This window comes from Glycine soja, chromosome 13 (genome assembly GCF_004193775.1).
Source record: "Glycine soja cultivar W05 chromosome 13, ASM419377v2, whole genome shotgun sequence".
NCBI classification, from domain to species: Eukaryota; Viridiplantae; Streptophyta; class Magnoliopsida; order Fabales; family Fabaceae; genus Glycine; species Glycine soja.
In genome coordinates, this window is record NC_041014.1 from 19,522,930 (window position 1) to 19,544,554 (window position 21,625).

The 21,625-nt window shown below is 33.1% G+C and overlaps 2 protein-coding genes across 2 annotated transcripts; one reads left to right on the forward strand and one right to left on the reverse strand.

Annotated features, from left to right (window-relative positions):
• Positions 1–2,855: 2,855 nt before the first annotated feature.
• Positions 2,856–7,205, forward strand: LOC114382335 (auxin response factor 17-like). Its single transcript, XM_028341663.1, has 3 exons — positions 2,856–4,066; positions 5,463–6,162; positions 6,845–7,205. Exons 1-2 carry the CDS (start codon positions 3,077–3,079, stop codon positions 6,126–6,128), a joined length of 1,656 nt encoding a protein of 551 aa, XP_028197464.1. The 5' UTR covers positions 2,856–3,076; the 3' UTR covers positions 6,129–6,162; positions 6,845–7,205.
• A 1,854-nt stretch (positions 7,206–9,059) lies between these two features.
• Positions 9,060–11,040, reverse strand: LOC114382336. The gene is made up of 3 exons (XM_028341665.1): positions 10,888–11,040; positions 10,618–10,771; positions 9,060–9,437 (listed from the first exon to the last, which is right to left on the reverse strand). Exons 1-3 carry the CDS (start codon positions 10,979–10,981, stop codon positions 9,434–9,436), a joined length of 252 nt encoding a protein of 83 aa, XP_028197466.1. The 5' UTR covers positions 10,982–11,040; the 3' UTR covers positions 9,060–9,433.
• Between the last annotated feature and the right edge of the window lie 10,585 nt (positions 11,041–21,625).

Consider the following 21,625-nt stretch of genomic DNA (forward strand, 5'->3'; position numbering starts at 1 on the left):
AAATTACTTGATCCAAAATTTATACCAAATTCATTCGAAATTCATCGACATATTATGTATGGAAGTAAGTAAATTAGAAATGTTAAACTAATATTACAAATGTCATTTAAAATTAAGTTTCAATAAAGTAAAACTTTTTTAAAAAAACTCAGTCTCCTGCAGATTAAGTTGATCCGTGGAAAACTCGCGGATCAAGTTGATTCGTGTACTACTTGCGGATCAAGTTGATCCGCGAAAAATTCGCAGATCAATTTGATCCGTGTAACACTTCTGGATCAAGTTGATCCGTGGAAAACTCACGGATCAACTTGATCCATGTTTGGTCCGCCTGTGTTACACGGATCAAGTTGATCCGCACAACAAAACATTGTAGGGGTATTTCTGACATTTTTAAGTGATGTTGGGTGCACCTAGCAACACTCTTCAAAGAATTATCTCATCATTAATGATATTCATGTGCAATAATAAGTTATATATCAATAATCTTATAACACTACTAACTATATACCAAGAAAAGAAATATTTTTCAAGTTTGAAGGGTTTTGTTGAAAGTGATAAGCGGGTGGAAGAGGAGTGGAGGAGTGACTGCAATTTTATCTATTATTGTGTTGAACCCTACAACAATAATAACATGTCATGTGAAAGTTATATGCTTAAACACGGCTTCAATAATTAAAAGAGTATAGTATATTTCATCCTTCTAAAATTTAAAAATATTAATTTTATTCTTATAATTTTTTTTATTAATTTAGTTCATATACAAATAAAGTATATTTTTATTGATCTTTAATAGTAATTTCGTTAGACAATAATCTAAATTGACCAACAAACTTAACAAAAATATGTTTTATTTTTATAGAAAATAAATTAATAAAAAAATTGTAAAGATGAATTTAATATTTACCAAATTTTACACCATCTCAAACATATTTTATCCTAATTAAAATAAAAAATAAAAAATAAAAGTCTTAATTTAAAATATGACTTTTTTTTTTTATTGAAAGTCATTTTTTAAAACACGAATAATTCATGCCTCATAATTTTTTTTAATTTTGTAAAATTTTCACATAATATTACCTCTATCAGGTAAAAAAAAGGCTCTAATTAATTTTTTTAAAAAGCATCTTTAAAGTTTAAAGCTCAAAATTCCATTTGACAAATTTAAGTATTTAACCCGTAACAAGTAAAGAATCACAATCAGTAATTATTTTATTAATAAAAATCTAATGGAGACCAAACGTGCTTATTCAACAACAACAACAAAAAAAGACCAAACGTGCTTGTGATTGTATCCCAATTTTTTTTAATGAATTGTGTGAATTTTGTTACTTGTTTATTTGTAGTTTCTGTTTGATTAATCAATAGATTGAATGTTTTCCTCTGCAAAGTTTAGATCCTCTTGATTTCAACTATTACGTGGCCGTTATCTCCTTTTCTTTCATGTTTATTTCTTTTGTTTGCTCATTCTTTTGTTCAATCTTTTTTATGTGTTTCTAGTTTTAGCTTTAGTATTTACGTCTCGCAATCAAGGAAAAGTTTAATTGATCTTTCAGCTTAGAAAGTTTAGGTGCATAATTTTAATAAAAAGATACACAAAAAATAAAAAATTAATCAATGTGATGACATCTTTAATTAAAATATAGTTAATTCGATGTGATTTTTTTAACTCTTAAAGTCTTTTTTTGTTTCCTTCCATAATACAAGTTTATAATTTGTCATATTTTTTTAAAAAAATTATTCAATATATCTAAAAAAATTTCCCTTTAAAGTATAAATTTATATAAGACTACACTTCAAAGCATAAGTTCTCTATAGACATATTTGTATTAATAAAAGGCCATTTATGTTTATATAAATGTACATTAGTAGGTCGCATAGTACAAATAATATGTTATTCATCTTGTCCTATTTACAAACTAACAGACAGAAAACTTATTTAAATAATAATGGATACTCATTTAAATATTTATTTTCTATTGATGACGGATTTTACTTGCAAATATCTCTGGTATGATTTTTATTTTTTTTTCCATTCTTAGAGTTTGAGGAATTTTTTCTTTCCTTCTTTTTCTTAAAGGTCTCTCTAACTATACACATCCTTCTTAACTCTCCTTAAGGCCCAAACTAAAAGCCCAAAATAACCCAATCCACAGCACACAATCATGAGACATTCATTCCAAATACATTTTCCAGTAATATAAAATAAATTTAATTTCTGTCAAAATAAATAATTTTTCTTACAATTTAATTAAGAAAAATAAAAAATTATGATGTTTATGATTTTTTTCACAATAAATATTTTTTCTGTATAATTTCTTAACTAATCTTCTAATAACATTGATTAGCAATTTTTTTTAATTAAAATCACTAATCATGCGTTAGGTAACAAAGAATGTTACAACCCCGCAAAGTAAAATTCTCCCTTGGCCCCTCAATATAGAAATAAATAGTAAAAAAAATTAAAAATTTGCATGACCTTAATATTGTACAAAGCTTTCAAAATCATGACACTTGTTAAAACTTTTAAATGGTTTTGAAATAAATATAATGTAGATAAAGATATTTTATGGTTCACGTTCTGCAGATGTAGATATAGATTTGATCTTCTTAACTATTTATCATTTTCAATCTACTAAAATTCTAAATTGAATTCTATTTACTTTTTTAAAACAAATTATAAACAGAAACAGAAAAAAGCTCGTAATTACAACAAATAGTTATCTTATGAAATACACAATTGAAAATGCTAACAGAAAAAATTCTGTATACATTTCAGTTTCGTTTAAATTATAATTATTGAAAAAATGAAAACATAACAGAAGAGAGCACCGACTACCGAATCGTTGGCAAGCAAATTCGATCAGACACAACAAACAAACAACTTGTTGAAGAGAGAGAGAGAGAAAAAAAAGGCGCATAGTAATAAATCATAATACCCGCATTGGCAGTGCCACTCTCTCCCTCACTTCCACATTCCCATTTTCGCATTCTCTCATCCTCTCATGTCTTAAACATACGCTAAACCCTAGTCAAACAAACTCATCTCAGTCTCTTCTCTATACTTCAATTCTCCCTCATGTCTCCGCCGCAGCCCAGCCGCGTCGACCCCAAAATCTGGCGGGCATGTGCCGGCGCCGCCGTGCAAATCCCCAAGCTCCATTCTAGGGTTTACTACTTTCCCCAGGGTCACATGGAGCATGCCTCTCCCTCGCATTACCTCAGCCCTCTCATCCGCTCTCTCCCCTTCGTCCCCTGCCACGTGTCGTCCCTCGATTTCCTCGCCGATCCTTTCTCCGACGAGGTCTTCGCCAAGTTCCTCCTCACTCCCCTCTCACAATCACAACAACAACCTTTCCAAAACGACAACAAGGAGGCTCGGAACGACGATGACGATGAGGACCGCGAGAACAACGGCGTCGTTTCGTTCGCGAAGATCCTCACTCCCTCCGACGCCAACAACGGCGGCGGCTTCTCCGTGCCGCGCTTCTGCGCCGACTCGTGCTTCCCTCCGCTCGACTTCCGCGCCGATCCGCCTGTCCAGCTCCTCTCCGTCGCCGACATCCACGGCGTCGAGTGGCGCTTCCGCCACATCTACCGCGGCACGCCGCGCCGCCACCTCTTCACCACCGGCTGGAGCAAGTTCGTCAACCACAAGAAGCTCGTCGCCGGCGACACCGTTGTTTTTGTCAAGGACTCCGACGGTAGCGTCTCTGTCGGAATCCGTCGCGCAGCTCGGTTTGCCGCCGCGATCGAGACTCCGCCGCCTGCGGAACGGGAGGGATTTTCGCGGTCCACAACAGGGAGAGTGACCGCGGAGGCCGTGGCGGCCGCCGCGGAGTCCGCGGCGCGAAACGCACCGTTCGAGGTGGTGTATTATCCGAGGACCGGCTTTGCGGATTTTGTGGTGAGTGCTGAGGTTGTGGAGGAATCGATGAAGTGCGCGTGGGTAGGTGGAATGAGAGTGAAGATTTCAATGGAGACTGAGGATTCTTCTAGAATGACGTGGTATCAAGGGACTGTGTCTTCTGCATGTGCTTCTGAGAATGGACCTTGGCGCATGCTTCAGGTATGCTTTGTTTGCATCGTGTTCTGTGATTTTGGAATTGCATGGTCTTTTGAGCCAATTTGGATATAAACTTGTTGGAGAAGAAAATAAAATCAATAAAAGAAATAACGTGAATTAAATGTTTGTGTAAGTTAAAATTAACTTGTGTCTTGAACATTTTTAGACGTTTATTCATGTAAACTAACTTATCAATGTACACCTATACACCTGTATTGTAACTTAGGAATGGAATATTTATCTCAATTAAAAAGTCTCCGTAAGTTAGAAGTTGATCCAAACAGGGCCATTATTCTTGTGAAGAAGGATAATGCATGGTGTGCTCTTATAGTTCTGCCAAATGCTAACAAGTAACAAGTGCTCTTTATGACTTATTTGGAAAACAAAAATGGAAAGTTTTTTTTAGAAATTCCTGCGTTTATTATATAAAAAAGTACAATAATTATATCAATTAATTTTAGCATTAAAAGTAATAATAAAGGATTTTAATGTTTCCTTGGAGCTGGTTAACTTGACTAAAGTTTTTGTTAAACAAATAGTACAATGCTAGAGTGTTTGGTTTGTGAATCTTAATAACTTATGGTTTGGGATGGACTTATATATTTTTTTTAAAGATGGAAAGGGTCATAACTGTGTTGCTTTGTGCCGCTGCCCAATGAGATTAGTCTCAGGCTCAATGCATATGGGGATAATTACAGAGGGCAAGGGAAGTACACCTTATCTTATGATGGATTCTGAATAATTGTGCGTTGTGGCTACAAGAGAATAGTTTTTAGTATATGGGCAATGCAGAAAATATATGCCCTTCAGTATTAATGAAAAGAGAGAATGGAAGAGTGATGCGTACTTTTGGGCATTAAAACATTATAGAATGTTCGGTTAGTTTAAATTTACCTCATATTCATAAAGAGATTGAGCTGAGAAAATGGCAGACTTGCTGTATTTTAAGTTTATAATATATAAAATTATGTGTTTTTACTGTGGCTTTGGGTAAGTTATCATTTTCACATTTGAATAAATAGTTTGTCTTGTTGCTTCTCTAATTTTTGTTGGGTTTAATTCACAAGATTCCACTTTAAAGAAATAATTTTAGTAAATTAGTATTAGTAAAATTGTACCTATCCTGTGGATATCATTTATAGGACGTTGGAAGTCAGTATAATTAAGCTCTGCCTATGCGGGGTGATGTTGTTTTGTTTCATTGGTAGCTTTTTTCTTTTTAAAATACAGATAGCAATTATCTCCCTTTAAAGTTCTTTCTTTCCTGTAATTTTGTGTCAAAGGATCCTAGTATTATGTTATTTACAACATACTCAGAAAATATAGTTTTATAATTTCTTATCTATCTCAAATGGCTGCTGTTGGCTTCTTACCATTTCTTATGATCTCAATATCGTAGGTTAATTGGGATGAACCTGAAGTCTTGCAGAATGCAAAGCAAGTCAGTCCTTGGCAGGTTGAACTTGTTTCCCCCCCATTTGCACTTCATACAGTATTTTCCCCCAACAAAAGGCTTAGAGCTGACCAGGGTTCTGGGCTGTTAAGTAATAGGGAGCAAGATCCCTTCTTTCCTATGCCAGGGTTCTCTAACTCGGCAATGGGACACATGACAGGGTTCCCTAACTCAACAGTGGGACAAATGGATAAACCATTGTTGAGTTATGAAAGTTTTCCTGCTGGCATGCAGGGAGCCAGGCATGATCTATATTCTCCATTGAGTTTTTCCAACTTTTTAAATGATAACTCTTATCTGTATATGGGTAGTGGTTCATTTGGGAACAATCCAGTGCAAAGTTTGGGAACTGTGACAACAGAGCTAAACATGAGCAGTTCTCAATCGGATGATTTGTCACCACATAGCCAGAGTAGTTTTCATTCCTTTGGCACAGAGTTTACTGGGACTCGGAACTGTGACACCAAAGTTGGTCCGGGTTCAATTCTGCTGTTTGGTAAGATCATACAGCCTGCTGAAAGTGATTTGCATGATGCTGATTGCATGGAACGTGATGGCAGCAGGGGCAGCAATAAACTGAAGACAGTCGAGGCATGTTATTTCTCAAAGTAGTTAGGCCACAGAATGCAGATAAATACTTGTACAGGTATGCTAATATATCTGATTGAATTTTCTCACTAACCCAATGATAGAATCATCTATTGGTGCTTTATTGACAGTTTTTATTCAAGAAATGGATTTTTTTATCTCTCTGCCTTATATTTAAGTGTCTCAAATTTAAGTTGAATACACACCTTATTTTATGGAGGGATAGTTCTGACATCTGACTAAGTAGGTAATTCGATTCCTTGTATAGTCTTACAAGTTTATTTATTATATTTCCCAATAATTGTGTGGTATATTTACAATAGCTAAAATTTTGATTGACTTTAAATTATTAATTTTTTTTGTTTGCTTTAACTGGATTATCTATTACAATTTCTTGATATTGAATATGGGATCTTAACATTTTAATCAAATGTATCAAACCTTAGTCATAATTCATTCTTTACTTGCAATAATATAAAGTGGAAAGCATGATGGGAATTCATCTTGTTTAGATCGTGATAGTCGTTTTTTCATTCTATATAATTCAAACTCCTTAGTATCGTTGCATTGACTTCAATTACCAAAATGAGACCAAAGTGATGTCTGACTGTCTTTGTATATTATTGAATAGCTTATCCTGGTTAGCTTGATTTGTTGTTTGATTCAATGGCACTCTGGTTATGCTACCAAAATTCATGTATCAATTAATTTTTGCTTAACTGTGATTGGCTCTAATGCAGGGAATTAAGGTTGGCAGGTAAACAAGAAGCTGTCTAGGGCATTGCAGTGTTAAAGTAATGTTTCCCGGTTATCATATGTTGGTCTTACTACAAAGTTGAATGATGAAACTAACTTCAAGATATTTGATCAGTTGTATGATATGAATATCTGACATATTATTGTGTAGATTTTCGAATACATTCTTAAAAGGTAATTGTACTTGCCTTTTAAAAAAATGCGCATGCTTGCACAGTTAACAACCTCCGTATTCATACATCTCTATTTGATGAGGTAATTGTAACCTGAAAAAATGCTTGCAAGTTGCAATACTCTATGTCGTCGTGTCTAACATGGTTGTTGCGTAGCATATCCTTCATGATATGTTGAGGCAGTACCATACCTCACTCGTATCATATTTACGGTAGCATTTATGTATGACGTCAATAAATAACAAGTCTCTGCTAAAAAGAACAAACTGTTTACAGTAGTATGAAAAGGGAAAACATGTTTATAAATTCTTCTTTGGGATCTCGATTCTTGTTCTTGATTTCAGAACCATAAGAGAAAAGCGAGCGCTTCATGTCCTTAATTTTTCCTGTGTTTATATTAATATTTATTTATTATAAAAATATTGTTATATTTTAAATCTTATAAAAAATGAAAATATTTTTCTATATTATTTATCGGGTTTTTGTTCCATCTAAGTGAATGTGAAGGCCAACAATCATTGAGTTGCAGTGAATTGTAGTAATTATTAAGAGTTTGTTTATATTACATGATCGTTGTAAAAAAATGTCAAATAGTAGAAATCATCATTAGTATATTTAAAATAGTTATAGTAAAAGTTATTTGTAACCGAATGATAATAAAATTTCTTTACACTATTAATATATAGATTATTTACTCAGTTATATGTTCAGAATTTCATGTCTAGGCTTCAAACACACTTTTAGATTAACAATACTTGATTTTACTGAATATTAATTAGTTGTTCTGAACAAAAACTGTCCTTAAACAACTTACTAAATGTAATAAAATAGCTTTTACGTTGTGATGAGTATTTCAAGGTAAAATTTATTCTATCTAAACTTACAATGATAAATTATTTCAATGCAAATGGACATTTGAGTTAAATCAAGTTTATCAAACCAAATTAGTCTAACATTAAATTTACAAAATCAAATTCAAATACTATTTAAGTCCTATAACTTCATAAAATGAATTTGTCGATGCATCGCTGGTCTCCTTACTCAAAGGACTCTTGAAACTTATTTAAATGAATTTATAAACTTGCAAAAAGAGTAATAGTAACCTTTCTGGCGTAATTCATTTGCTTCAGTAATGAAGTTTTCGATGACCGGATCGAGCCAGGCGGCGTCAACATTTTGGTGGATTTGGGCATTTTGGGTTTGGATCCGACCAGGTGGCGTTGATGTCGGGAAGGATAATTTCCACTTTGGACGAAAGATGAATCGCCAGATCCTGCAGGCACAAGAGCATCTTAAGAAGCAACCTGAGGAGAGAGCAATCTTGAGAGAAGGCACAAGGAAGAGTCTGAGGTTATTAGGAGTTAGATTGCCTTGCAGTCGCCCAACTCCGAGACAATAAAGGTTATTTCTGAGTTGGAGAAGGAAATTTCCGCTTTCAACACAGAACGAGGTTGTTGGAGCTCAGGAAGAAGCAACTTGCGCTGTTGTTACATGTGGTGGATGCTACGTGCATGTTTTCTATGGATAAGCAAATGTCACTTAGGTATTCATCCAAAATCCAAACCTAATTCTAGATCAAAAAGTGACAGCATTATAAATATGTGAATACAAAACACAGATGAAATTTTTTGCAAGGACTAAAAACAAACTTTGGATATTTTCCAGGGTTGGAAAATATTTTAGCCTATCCATTATAGTGAGCCTCCATTGAGCTATGATAACCAACCCGGACCGAAAATCTTCATTCTTTTATGACTTATAACCTGCAATTAGAATGGCATTCTCATCAGAGAATCAAGCATGTGGTTCCGAACGTTATTCAAAATTTGTGCCAATATGCTTGGCAATTTTAGAGCAAAATTAATTTTGCATATAGACCATCATTACATATAGCAAATCCACCACTCAAAACTGAAAACTCAAAAGGTCTAAGACTCAAGACCACTACTCCGATAAGCCCCACCTGCATTATCAAAGCATATCATTTACTTACAACCAAAAAAGATAAATATCAATGCCCAAAAGCTTGTAAGTCAACTGATTCCAACTTAAGTCTTTTAAGAATTAAGCATCATGTTATATAGGTGCTTGCACCTCCTGCATACAATATATATAGCCAAAAACTATCATAAGAATAAATCATAATTCATCACCAATTGAAATTGATAATCTAGTTATACAGAGCACTATATGAAGTAAGAGCATTCATGGCTTAGTTTTCTAATGTTATGTACAAGGTGTATAAAAGTTTTTGAAGTGAGCCGCTGAAGCTTCCTTTTCAATTCAAACGATTGCCTGCTGCTTGGAATTTCTTCATTTATTTCAACGGGTGTTCTACTGTCCAAGATCCCATGCTAACCATCTCCAACATGTCACTTCATATTTTACAATTTAATGATCTTATCTGCAATGACAAGAAAGCAAGTAAGCAACCATTAGAATCCATGACCGCTCTATATCTTAATAGTGATACATAATAGCTACACTTTGTTCCAAAACTTTGACTGAATATAACATTAACATGATCAAACTACATACACAAGAGACAACAAGTCAAAATAATCCATGTTGCTTGGAACAACAGGCAACACAGCATGTATAAGGATACCTGTTGCTCCTTTCTATTTCAATACACCAACAACTGCCTTATCCCACGAGGTGAGGTTGGCTATAAAGCTACATACCCTAGTGCCAGAAGATTCCTTGCTACTAAGAAAGGGGGGAGGGGTTATTGTACACAGTAACACAGCCCTACCCTTGCATATGCAAAGAAGCTGTTTCTAGATTTGAACCCATGACCAACTGGTCATCAAGGTGCAACTTTACCGCTGCGCTAGGGCTCACCCTCAAATTTGTTAGTTCTTCAAGCTATGTAAATACAAATTCACCCTTTTAGAAAATCAGATTGCAAGACAAAGAACTCACATCGTCCCCAAATCCTAAACAGAAACTTTTGAACACCTATTGGAATTAAATTGGAAGCAAGGTGCCTTTTCCACTGAGATGCCGCTCCTTCCCTCACAGAGGAAAAATAATGATACCAATGATTAACAATTAAGTGAATTTACAATTAAGCTAAATTTGAATATCCAATTATGAGTTGAATAGAATGGAATGAGAGAAGGAAAGGAACAAGGGAATGAAAAGACTAGTTTCTTCCCATATCCCCAAATTGTAGAGGTAGAAAAAGGAAGGTTTTGCATTGAATTGGTATGCATTGCATCCATTCCATTCCATCCTATATAAAACAATGGAACCTACAACCTAGTATTCACTTCATTCCACCATTTTGTGATTCAAAGTGAATAGATAAACAGATAAGTCTGCACAATTACAAACTTCTTTTGCCCCTTACTCTCAAACTAGCTCAGTCTTCAAAACACAAGTCTATTTCCAAAATTGTTATCACAACTTATAAAGCATGACAGAGTACTCAATAACTTTTCGAAACCTACCAAACTAAATCTTATTGGAATTTATTTATAACACAAGATCAACAAAGATAAAAGCATCCCATTATAAGAAAATTGTCAAAAAAATCATTTTTTTTTATATAAAAAAAAGGGATCAGAAAGAGAAGTTACGAGGTGGAAGGTGATTTTTGGGCGTGAAGGGTGCTGTAGATTTTGGAGAAGCGACCAGTTGGGGGCTTCACTCGAACAGCTTTCTTCTTGAGGCCGAAAACCTCTTGCACCAATGGCACGTGCACCAGCACCAGTTTCCACGCCACAAACCAACCTATATATAAATAATACCACACCACACGTGTGAGCTTTTCAACTCAACGATCAACACAAAGAAGAGAGAAATTACGAGAAAAAAAGAGAGAGAGGAATAATCATCTACCGTCTTACCGAGGGATATTAAGAAGAGAACGAACGCTACGGCGAAGAGGGGCCGCAGAAGGAGGAGCACCGTGTATTCCCAAAAAGACAACGACGACGACATTTACAACAACATCAACTTTTCCTCTGAGAGCGGTTTCGGCTTTTGTAGGCTTCGTCTGGGCCTTGAACCCAGTTGGCCCAGACAACAAACTGTTTTATTTAAAATCTATCACTTCTTCTTAAATTACATCATTAAGCAATTAATTGCCTTTCTACACGTTATTATTTTGTTGTCATAGTATAGTGTTAGGATAAATCTTTTTGTATGTTAATTAAATAAAAGCCGTTTTTAAGTAATCATTATAAATATTTTTGATAAAAAAAGAGAAAATTATAAAGCTATCAAATATATTGTTAGTTTTTGTAAAATAAGAGAGTTTTTAGTTTTGGTTCTTTGAATTTTTTTTAGTAAATTACGTTAATTATCCCTAAAATTTTGTAAAATTATACAAAGACCCTTAGTTATTTAAAAATATACAATAACACCCTCACAATTATTTGAAAAATATTATGTAAGACTCTTCTAAAGAGACATTATTGTTAATGTTAAAAGAAAAATATGTATGATTTTACAAAATCTTAGAGATAGTTAGAGTAATTTACTCATTTTTTTCTTAAAAAAATTGAAATCACCAAAATATCATTTGGTCTTTTGTTAAAGGAAAATTTATGTAATTTTATAAATCTTAGAAATAGCTAGTGTATTTTTTTCTTAAAAAAATTAAAAGACAAAATGATCATTCCAAGTGACTCTATCTAATATTTGTGTTAGCATGTTTTTAATTTTTTTAAAATATATATTATTTTAAAAGGGAAGCAATAGTTTTTTTCCTACCAAAACCAAATAATTTTTTTTATTAATTTTATAGAAACTAAATACATATCTTAAAGATTCTTCATCATCAATGAGATTGGATAGCACATAGTATTTTCCAAAGAATTGATAAAGAATTTTAGTTTAACTAAGAAGTAAGAATATTAGATCTGTTTGAATAATTTTTTCTATAAATACTCCTAAAAGAAAAAAAAATAATAAGAAAAATAAATTAAACTTTTCCGTAAGTCAGAAAAAATTAATTTTAACTTCTAAAAAATTTATTTCATTTTTCCTTTCAAATTTTTTTATTATAACTACTTTTTTATGAGATGTTTGCAGGTTTTTTTTTTTTTTCAAAATATACATTCTCTCTCCTCTTTATTTTCAATGTACACCACTTTCAAACTAAAATCCTCAAATGCACTTGTTTTGTGTTGATGGTGAGAAGTCAGAATTGGGGAACCCGACTTCTCGAGAGGTTTTACATTTTCTTAGTTAACATTTTAATTTTTTTAAAAAAATTATTGACTTGTTTTTTTTAACATTATTTTTGCATTAACAAAATAATTAAAACTTTTAATATTATTATTTTATTAAATATAATTTTTTTGTTTATGTCATTTTTTTTTAAAAAATGATAATATTTTTTGTTTAATAATTTATTTATAGAAGAATACATTACATCATAAATAAATACATAAGCAAAAATATTTGTTTAAGGGAAAGCTAAAGATGAAGGTATATTGGGACAATTGTTTTTGTTCTGGCCTTGTTGTCGGTAGATTACAGAAGAAGTCTGTCTGTTGCATCATGGCTATTGATCGCACTGTTCCGCATCACGCACCGAGCCCACACGGATTATTGAGAATCGCATTAATGCGGTTGTCGGTGCATGTGAGGAACAATGTACATCTACGCATATTACAGACAACAATTTGTCTATTGCATCATGAATGTTGACTGCATTGTTTCACATCACGCACTAAGCCCACACAAATTATTGAGAACCACATTAATGCTATTGTCGATGCATGTGAGTGAACAGTATGCAGCTGCGTACATTATAGATGAAAGTTTGTCCGTTACATCATGGTTGTTGACCACACTGTTCAGCATCACGTACCAAGCCCAGCGAATTACTAAGAACCACATTAAAGCAGTTCTCGATGCATGTGAGTGAATAGTGTGCACCTACGTATATTACAGACAAAAGTTTGTCCATTGAATCATGATTGTTGATCGTATTGTTCCACATCGCGCACCGAACCAACGTGAATTATTGAGATCCACATTAATGCAGTTGTCAATACATGTGAGTGAATAGTGTGCAATTGCGCATATTAGAGACGATAGTCTTTTTGATGGCGTCATGATTGTTCACAACACTGTTCTGCATTGCGCATCGAGTCGACGCAGATTATTGAGATTCACATTAATGCGATTGTCGGTGCATGTGAATGAACAATGTGCAGTTGCACACATTATAGACAACAATCTTTTTTTTGTGTCCTGATTGTTCACGACACTGTTCTGCATTGCACACTGAGCCCACAAGGATTATTGAGATCCACATTAATGCGATTGTCGATGCCTGAACAGTGTGCAACTGTAAACATTACAGAAGAAGGTATATTGGGACAATTATTTATGTTATAACCTTGTTGCCAACAGATTACGTACAGAAGACAGTTTGTTCGTTGCATCATGACTATTGACCACACTGTTGCGCATCGTACACCAAGCCCACTCGAATTATTGAGAACTGCATTAATGTGATTATCGGTGCATGTGAGTGAACAGTGTGCAGTTGTGCACATTACAAAAGAGAATCCTTTTTTTTACTGTTCACGGCATTGTTCCGCATCTCTACAATCAAGCATTTAGGATCATATTATTAAAGTAAATTGAAAAAAACAACTGAAAAGCATGAAACAACTACAAATACATAATAAAGACTAATAAAAAAAAAACTTAAACACAATACAAGAAAAAAATATGTTAAATTATTCATTCTAATTTCAAGGAATTGTGCAACTTCTGCTCCATCTCAACCCAACTTAGGTCATTAACTTGAGAATGTGATATTGAATTATGAACATCAAATTTAAGTTCCATACATATTACATTTGTCATATTTGAATATGCATTGAACATGCACCAAACACCTTCTTCGTCAATAATTTGAATTGCCCTATATCAACATGACCATTGAATTGGTATACAAGACAACAATACCAAAGTGCAGTAATTATAAGCGTAACATCATTATCTCTAATTGATGGTTGTATTGCGGTGATTATGTTTGGCAGCGTCATTGTTGGATTCAACAGTAATGATTTTGTCTTGTCACTTTTGAAAACTCCATTTGTACTTTGTGAATGATCTCACCATTGATATAAACATACGCACAAATTAACTCTAAACTCACTTTGCTTGCTCTCTCTGTTTTCTCAAACAATTTGATTTGATGCAGTTATGCAAAGTCTATGGTGATATGGTGCATTTATGTATACAATTAACCATGGATCCATGGTTCACGTGAATTGGAATCTCGATGCGTGACAATAACACAGTTGTGTTAACATGTTTTTGAATCTTGGGGCCTTACAATGAGACAAAGTGTAAATGTGCTTTGAAATCTTGACACAGTTTATATTATAAATAGATGGGAGCTGCATATCAATACCACATTTTCATCGCCCAACTTCAAATTTTATATCATTTGTACCCGATTTACCATTTAACCTAGTTGTCATCGCTCATATATTTCTATTGTGTCATCAACACATTCATCGTTCACGTACCACAATTAACGACTTAATCACTTCGTATTACTATACAATACCTAAACCACAACCACAAATTATTCCATTATTATCGTTTATCAGGTTCCAACATATTATCCTAATCAAATAGTATAGAATTGATCCCGCATTGATCACTGCATTGGTTGAACAATGGAGGCCTTCAGGGTGAGTGCACTATCAGACTTAAAGATGTTACACTACATCTAGGCATTAGGGTCAATGGTCATGTTGTGACTGAATCTAGCTTCTTACATTGGGATGAGTTATGTGACGAGTTACTAGGCAAAGTCCCTCTAAATATTACACGTAAGGGAGCTGCATTGAAGCTGACATGGTTGCTTAGCATCTTGCGTGCACCATTACCTGAAGAACCAACAATACACCAACTACAATGCAAGTGTAGAGCTTACATAATGTACATGATTGATGGTGCTTTAATACTTGATAAAATTAGAAATAGAGTTCATCTAATGTATTTGAACCTATTACATGACTTCGACAACATAAAAAAATATAGTTGGGATTTTGCTTGTTTAGAAAACCTGTACAGAGAACTGTGTCGGGCATCATCGGAGGTTGGTAGAGTTATAGGTGGTTATGCCATACTATTGCAGTCATGGGCTTGGTATCACATGCCTTTTATTGCACCAAAAGTCTTAGGACCTGAAACAACTTATTCACTCGCTAAAAGGTTATTACAAATAGTGAAATCTAAAATTTTAATTCCAATGACGCGGATTATAACATTACAATGAATAGGGGTTTTATTTCATTTACATTTCAGATGGAGTGGTGGTCGATTAGAACATAGGAGCACACCTCATGGTGACTTGGTCGGGTATAGATCTCGTATAGATCATATGGAGAGTCATCAGGTATAATACTATCATCAACGACACCATCAATATGTACATATTAACATTTACTAATGTTGCATTGTTAGCATATATTTCAATTTTCTTGGGTCCCATATATAGGATTTAAAGAGCACTTACCGAGACATACATACAGAAACAGGGAGATTTGTTGGACAAATGACCTCAGTTATCTTAAAAAGGGGTGAATTAATTTCCCACTAACAAACTTTTAACCCCTTTCTAAATGATAGGCTCGGAATGCAGAAGAAGAAGCAACAATCAATTTAATAATGTTCTTTAACCATGCAAGACAAAATTGATTGTAATAAAATAAATGAGATAAGGGAAGAGAGAAATGCAAACTCGATTTATACTAGTTCGACCACTTCCCGTGCCTACGTCCAGTCCTCAAGCAACCCACTTGAGATTTTTCACTCTCTTTGTAAAACTCATTTTACAAACTTTGAACCACATAAGGATAACCCTTCCCTTGTGTTCAGGAATCCTTACAACTTAAGAGACCCTCGGCCCCTTAATCAATCTATTTGAATAAGAAGAAAAAAAGAAGAATTCTCTCTTTAAGAGAAGGATATTACAATTGAAGTTCCTGGATGAACTCTTAATAGATTTGCAAGTGTTTGCCCAAGAGCTGTTGAGAGAGCATTTGGCAATGAAGTTCTCTTGGAATATCTCTCCCTTGCTTTCTGAAATCAAACACACATATATATAGGCCCTTCGTGCCATTTCAAAATGGTTTGAAGATATGTGTCTTTTCAAAAAGCTTTTTCTGAATTTTTTTCACTGGTAATCGATTACACAGTTATATTTTGAAGGGTCATGACTTTTGAATTTGAATTTCCAGAGTTTCGTTGCTGGTAATCGATTACAAACATCTAGTAATCGATTACAAGTTCAAAATTCAAATTCAAAACCCTTTTTAACAGCAATTTTTCAAACTTGTCTACTAGTAATCGATTACACTGCCTGGTAACCGATTACCAGAGCCTTGCATGTCTTGGAAACACTTTGTTTTGAGGCAAGGTTTGATCTTAAAGTAATCTTGAAGCAAGACTTTGTTTGTTGAAGTAATCTTGTATTAATCTTGAAGCAATGCTTATCCTTTGTACCAGCCTTGTTTGATTCTTCTTTGACATCATCAAAATTCATGTATTCATACATTCACAAGATTTGGTCTGCATGTATTGCAACTATTTGTTTTCCCATTGTGGAATGACATCAAACAAACCGGGTCAGGCTACAATTTGGACTACATCAAGATATCCCTGTTGATCCCATGAATCTTGATCGACTTCACCAGATTGACATGTGAGACAATCATTACAATGACGAGATGGAATATCATGCAGGGTGAATTAATATATGAAAAAACAAATGCAATGATGTTTTAACTGGACAATAGGTTAGAGGACTAGTGACACATACGCTGGAGTATATGGAATGGTATAGGCAAAACACTATTTTGTTCTTGTCTATTGCACAACAACTAAATGATCCACACACAACAATTACCCATAATGTTCTAGGGACAACTGTTGAAGAAACACATTTCCCAGTTCCACATCCTTAGTCAATATTTTGTACTCCTTAACCTGTTCATCAAACTTTTGGTTAGACGTACGAGTCAGTCAACGCAACTAGTCATGAATGGATGACCAATTTATTTGGTGCTGATTTGAATACACCAAATTTTGTGGCATCATATTTAACTTCTTTACAATAGTTCAATGCACCATATTCGTTTGGAGAGTAAGGACAAAGTTCTTCAGCTGTAGCAACCCACATTGAAAACACTGAGATAGAACAACAACAACATCATGATCATGAGGGAGAACCAATGATACAAGAGAGAAGAAATCTGCAACGTAATCGACGTCCACCGCCCTGTGTGACTGGTCATCGTCTTCGTCATTGAAGTATAAAATGTTGTGATAATGGGATCAACTATGTTTAACTACCCTTGTAATGTAGATTTCAAAATTATGTTAAAGTGGACATGCAATGTTATGTTATGTTTAAGTGACTATCTTATGCAATTTATAAAATTTATCTCCAGTACATTAAAAATATTCATGAGAAATTTATTTCATAGATTTCACGTCAAAGAATCCAAAAACAAGTATATTATGTAATAGTTTCATCAAGAAGAACCTCAAATTAAGAGGGGAAAAAAACTATGTTTTTCACCCTTAAAACAATGTTTAAGTGGTCATCTTATGTAATTTATAAAATTTATCTCCAATACATTAAAAATATCCGTGGTCAATTTATTTCATAGTTTTCACGTCAAAGAATCTAAAAAAATATCGTGTGACAGTTTCATCAAAAAGGACATCAAATTAAGAGTAAAAAATAAAACAAAAGTTTTCAACCCTTAAAACAATGTTTAAGTGGTCATCTTTTGCAATTTATAAAATTTATCTCCAATACATTAAAAATATTTGTGACAAATTTATTTCATAGATTTTACGTCAAAGAATAAAAAAAATATTGTGTATGAGTTTCATCAATAAGGATCTCAAATTATGAGTGAAAAATAATAAAAATATGTTTTCACCCTTAAAACAATATTTAAGTGGTCATCTTATACAATTTATAAAATTTATATTCAATACATTAAAAATATTCGTGATAAATTTATTTAATATTTTTCAGGTCAAAGAATCTAAACAAAATATCTTGTAATAGCTTCATCATCAAGAAGGACCTCAAATTAAGAGTAAAAAAATAAAAATATGTTTTCCACCCTTAAAATCATGCTTAAGTGGTCATCTTATGCAATTTATAAAATTTATCTCTAATACATTAAAAATATCCGTGACAAAGTTATCTCATAGTTTTCATGTGAAAGAATAAAAAAAATATATCGTGTGACAATTTCATCAAGAAAAACCTCAAATTAAGAGTATAAAATTTAAAAAAATATTTTCAACCCTTGAAATAATGTTTAAGTGGTCATCTTATGCAATTTATAAATTTTATCTCCAATATATTAAAAATATTCATGGCAAATTTATTTCATAGATTTCATGTCAAAGAATCCAAAAAAAAATATTGTGTAACAATTTCATTAAGAATGACCTCAAATTAAGAGTAAAAAAATAAAAAATATATGTTTTCCACCCTAAAAGTAATGTTTAAGTGGTCATTTTATGTAATGTATAAAATTTATCTCCAATACATTAAAAATATTCACGAAATATTTAATTCATAGTTTTCACGTCAAGGAATCCAATATATATATATATATATATATCGGGTGACAACTTCATTAAGAAAGACCTCAAATTAAGAGTAAAAAATTAAAAAAAATGATTTGCACCCTTAAAGACAATTTTATCTCTAATACATTAAAGATATTCATGACAAATTTATTTCATAGTTTTGATATTAAAGAATAAAAAAAATATCATGTAACAGTTTCATCAAGAAGGGCCTCAAATTAATAGTAAAAAATAAAAAAAAAATATGTTTTTCACCCTTAAAACAATGTTTAAGTGACCATCTTATGTAATTTATAAAATTTATCTCCACTGACCTTTATCGCATCTCGAGGTCATGTGCTGGACAGACTCACATGCAATTTACCAGTGCATGTGACTGAACAGTGAACACCTGTTTGCAACCAACAAATTCTATAAATATCACTACTAGTTGAAAACATTTGTAGAACTTTCAAATATTCATCTCAACCCCTATTACAATGTGTCACCTAGCTACATATGTTTGTGTTTACTACAACAGCCAAATCTGTAACACTAATGAGGGCACCACCTTCATTAGTAACAACACAAAAACTTTCATGATCAACAAGGTCATAACCCTTACACAATTGCTTGAACTTATTCACCAAAAAATAAACATTAAACCACACTAACATATTCAACATCTCCGCTTTTGATGCCTCATATTTGAGTCAAGACAACCATATATGTACATATGTTTTATTCTGGGAAATGATCCTGACGTTCAACAAATGTTCAACATTTTTTACAATAACCCAATACTATCATTCGTGGAGTTATTTGCCACAATTTGTGACAACAATAACTCACCAAACAACAACATGACTTAACCTCCAATGTTGATGACCTATTATATGAATACAAGAGTTGTTGGGTCAAAGACCATGGTAGTAATAGTGACTCTTCTCCGGGCCGTAAGGATGTAACATGTCTCCTTCCCACAAACCAATATTCAAACGAAGTTTGTAATCTGGCGATGATTCGTGTGTTAATTCTTTCTGCTTTGAGGTTTTCCCATGATGTGCAATGTTGGTTTTCAGTGCTTTAACATTAAGTCATTGTGAGTTTGCATTGCCTACTTCGTTTCATAGTTGTTGTTTGTAGTACTTAATTTAGGTAATGAAATAAATCATTTGTTTCAATTTATGTTGACAATTTGGTCCAAAAAATGACAACTCACTAAAATGCAAACACTTGTCTTATCTAAGTTTGTGCAAATTAATCAAGTTTCTATTATTTACAAAAAAAATGACATTGAATTGACAACTCAAAATTTAAATTTAAGTCTGAAAGTAATAGTGAATGTCTATTGCACCAAGTAGTAGGGTAAAATCACAATCGAAATTGACAACACTTTACAATTTACCCAAGTCTCTGAAAAAACAATAGATGTTTCTCCAGTAAAACTGACATTAAATTAACAACTCACAATTTTAAATTAAAGTCTGAAAATAATAATGGACATTTGGTGCATATAGTAACAGAGCAAAATCAAATTTGAAATAGACAACACTTTGCAATTTAACCACCTCTCTAAAAAACAATAGATGTTTCATCAACAAAACTGACATTGAATTGCCAACTCAATTTAAATTTAAGTATGAAAGTAATAATAATAGACGTCTGGTGCACCAGGTAGCAGAGTAAACTCATAATCGAAATTCACAACACTTTGCAATTTATCCAAGTCTCTGAAAAAACTATATGTTTCACCAACAAAACTAACATTGATTTGACAACTCAAAATTTACATTCAAGTCTGAAAGTAATAATGGACGGTCTGGTGCACCAAGTAGTAAGGTAAAATCACAATTGAAATTGACAACACTTTGCAATTTACCCACGTCTCTGAAAAAACAATAGATGTTTCACCAACAAAACTGACATTGAATTGATGACTCACAATTTAAATTCAAGTCTAAAAGTAATAATGGATGTTTGGTGCACCAGGTAGTAGGGTAAAATCACAGTTGAAATTCACAATACTATGCACTATACCAATAAAAGTGAAATTACAATAATGACATGTCTCAATAAACATCAACGGGACAAATATTCAAACAACTATAAATAGCACCAGACACCATCAATACAACCACACACTTCCACACAACATACCTTCACAAACCATATTCAATCTCAATACTATGGAATTCTTGGGAGAAACAAACACCCAGACCATTTCTAACTCAAGATTAACGTTCATTTTGTCAAATAGATCAATCATTCACCACCAAACTAGTGCTTATTTTCAATGCCCTACTTCAATACTAATGTGAGTTCTTGATGAGTGTTCTTTTGAGACACTCAAGAGTAGAATGCACAACATCATTCGGCTAACCGATGACCAATTTGTGGATGAAATATACTATCGATAACCATCCATAGATGTAGGTCAACAATCTTTTTTTCATTCTCCGCAATTGAAAAATGATGATGATGTTTGCACAATGTTAATATGCAATGAGCAATACCCTGTGAATGTATGAATACTGGGTTTTGACGATGTCAAAGTAGAATCAAACAAGGTTGCTTACAAGGTTACTTCAACAAACATTCAAAGATTAAGCATTGCTTCAAGATTAATTCAAGGTCAAGCAAACAAGATTAAGAAAAAGATAAGGCCTCAAACAATCTCACTGGTTGATTGGTTTTTTCCTTAAAAAATGATTTCGAAGAGATCAAAGGCTCTGGTAATCAATTACCAGGCAGTGTAATCGATTACCAGAAGACAATTTTGCAAATCATCTTTTCAATAGGGTTTTGAAATTTGAAATTAAAAGTTGTAATCGGTTACCACTGGTGTGTAATCGATTACCAGTAACGGAACTTCTGAAATTCAATTTGAAAAGTTATGACCCTTCAAAATATAGCCGTGTAATCGATTACCAGAAACCTATAATCGATTACCAATGATAAAATTTCAGAAAAGCTTTTTGAAAAGACACATCTCTTCAAACC

Excerpts from the sequence above, each read along its gene's own strand:
- LOC114382335 (XM_028341663.1), top strand. The coding sequence starts at position 3,077 with ATGTCTCCGCCGCAGCCCAGCCGCGTCGACCCCAAAATCTGGCGGGCA. Across the intron at positions 4,067-5,462 it reads GACCTTGGCGCATGCTTCAG|GTTAATTGGGATGAACCTGA; the intron begins GTATGCTTTGTT and ends TCAATATCGTAG.
- LOC114382336 (XM_028341665.1), bottom strand. The coding sequence starts at position 10,981 with ATGTCGTCGTCGTTGTCTTTTTGGGAATACACGGTGCTCCTCCTTCTG. Across the intron at positions 10,772-10,887 it reads TCTCTTCTTAATATCCCTCG|GTTGGTTTGTGGCGTGGAAA; the intron begins GTAAGACGGTAG and ends ATTTATATATAG.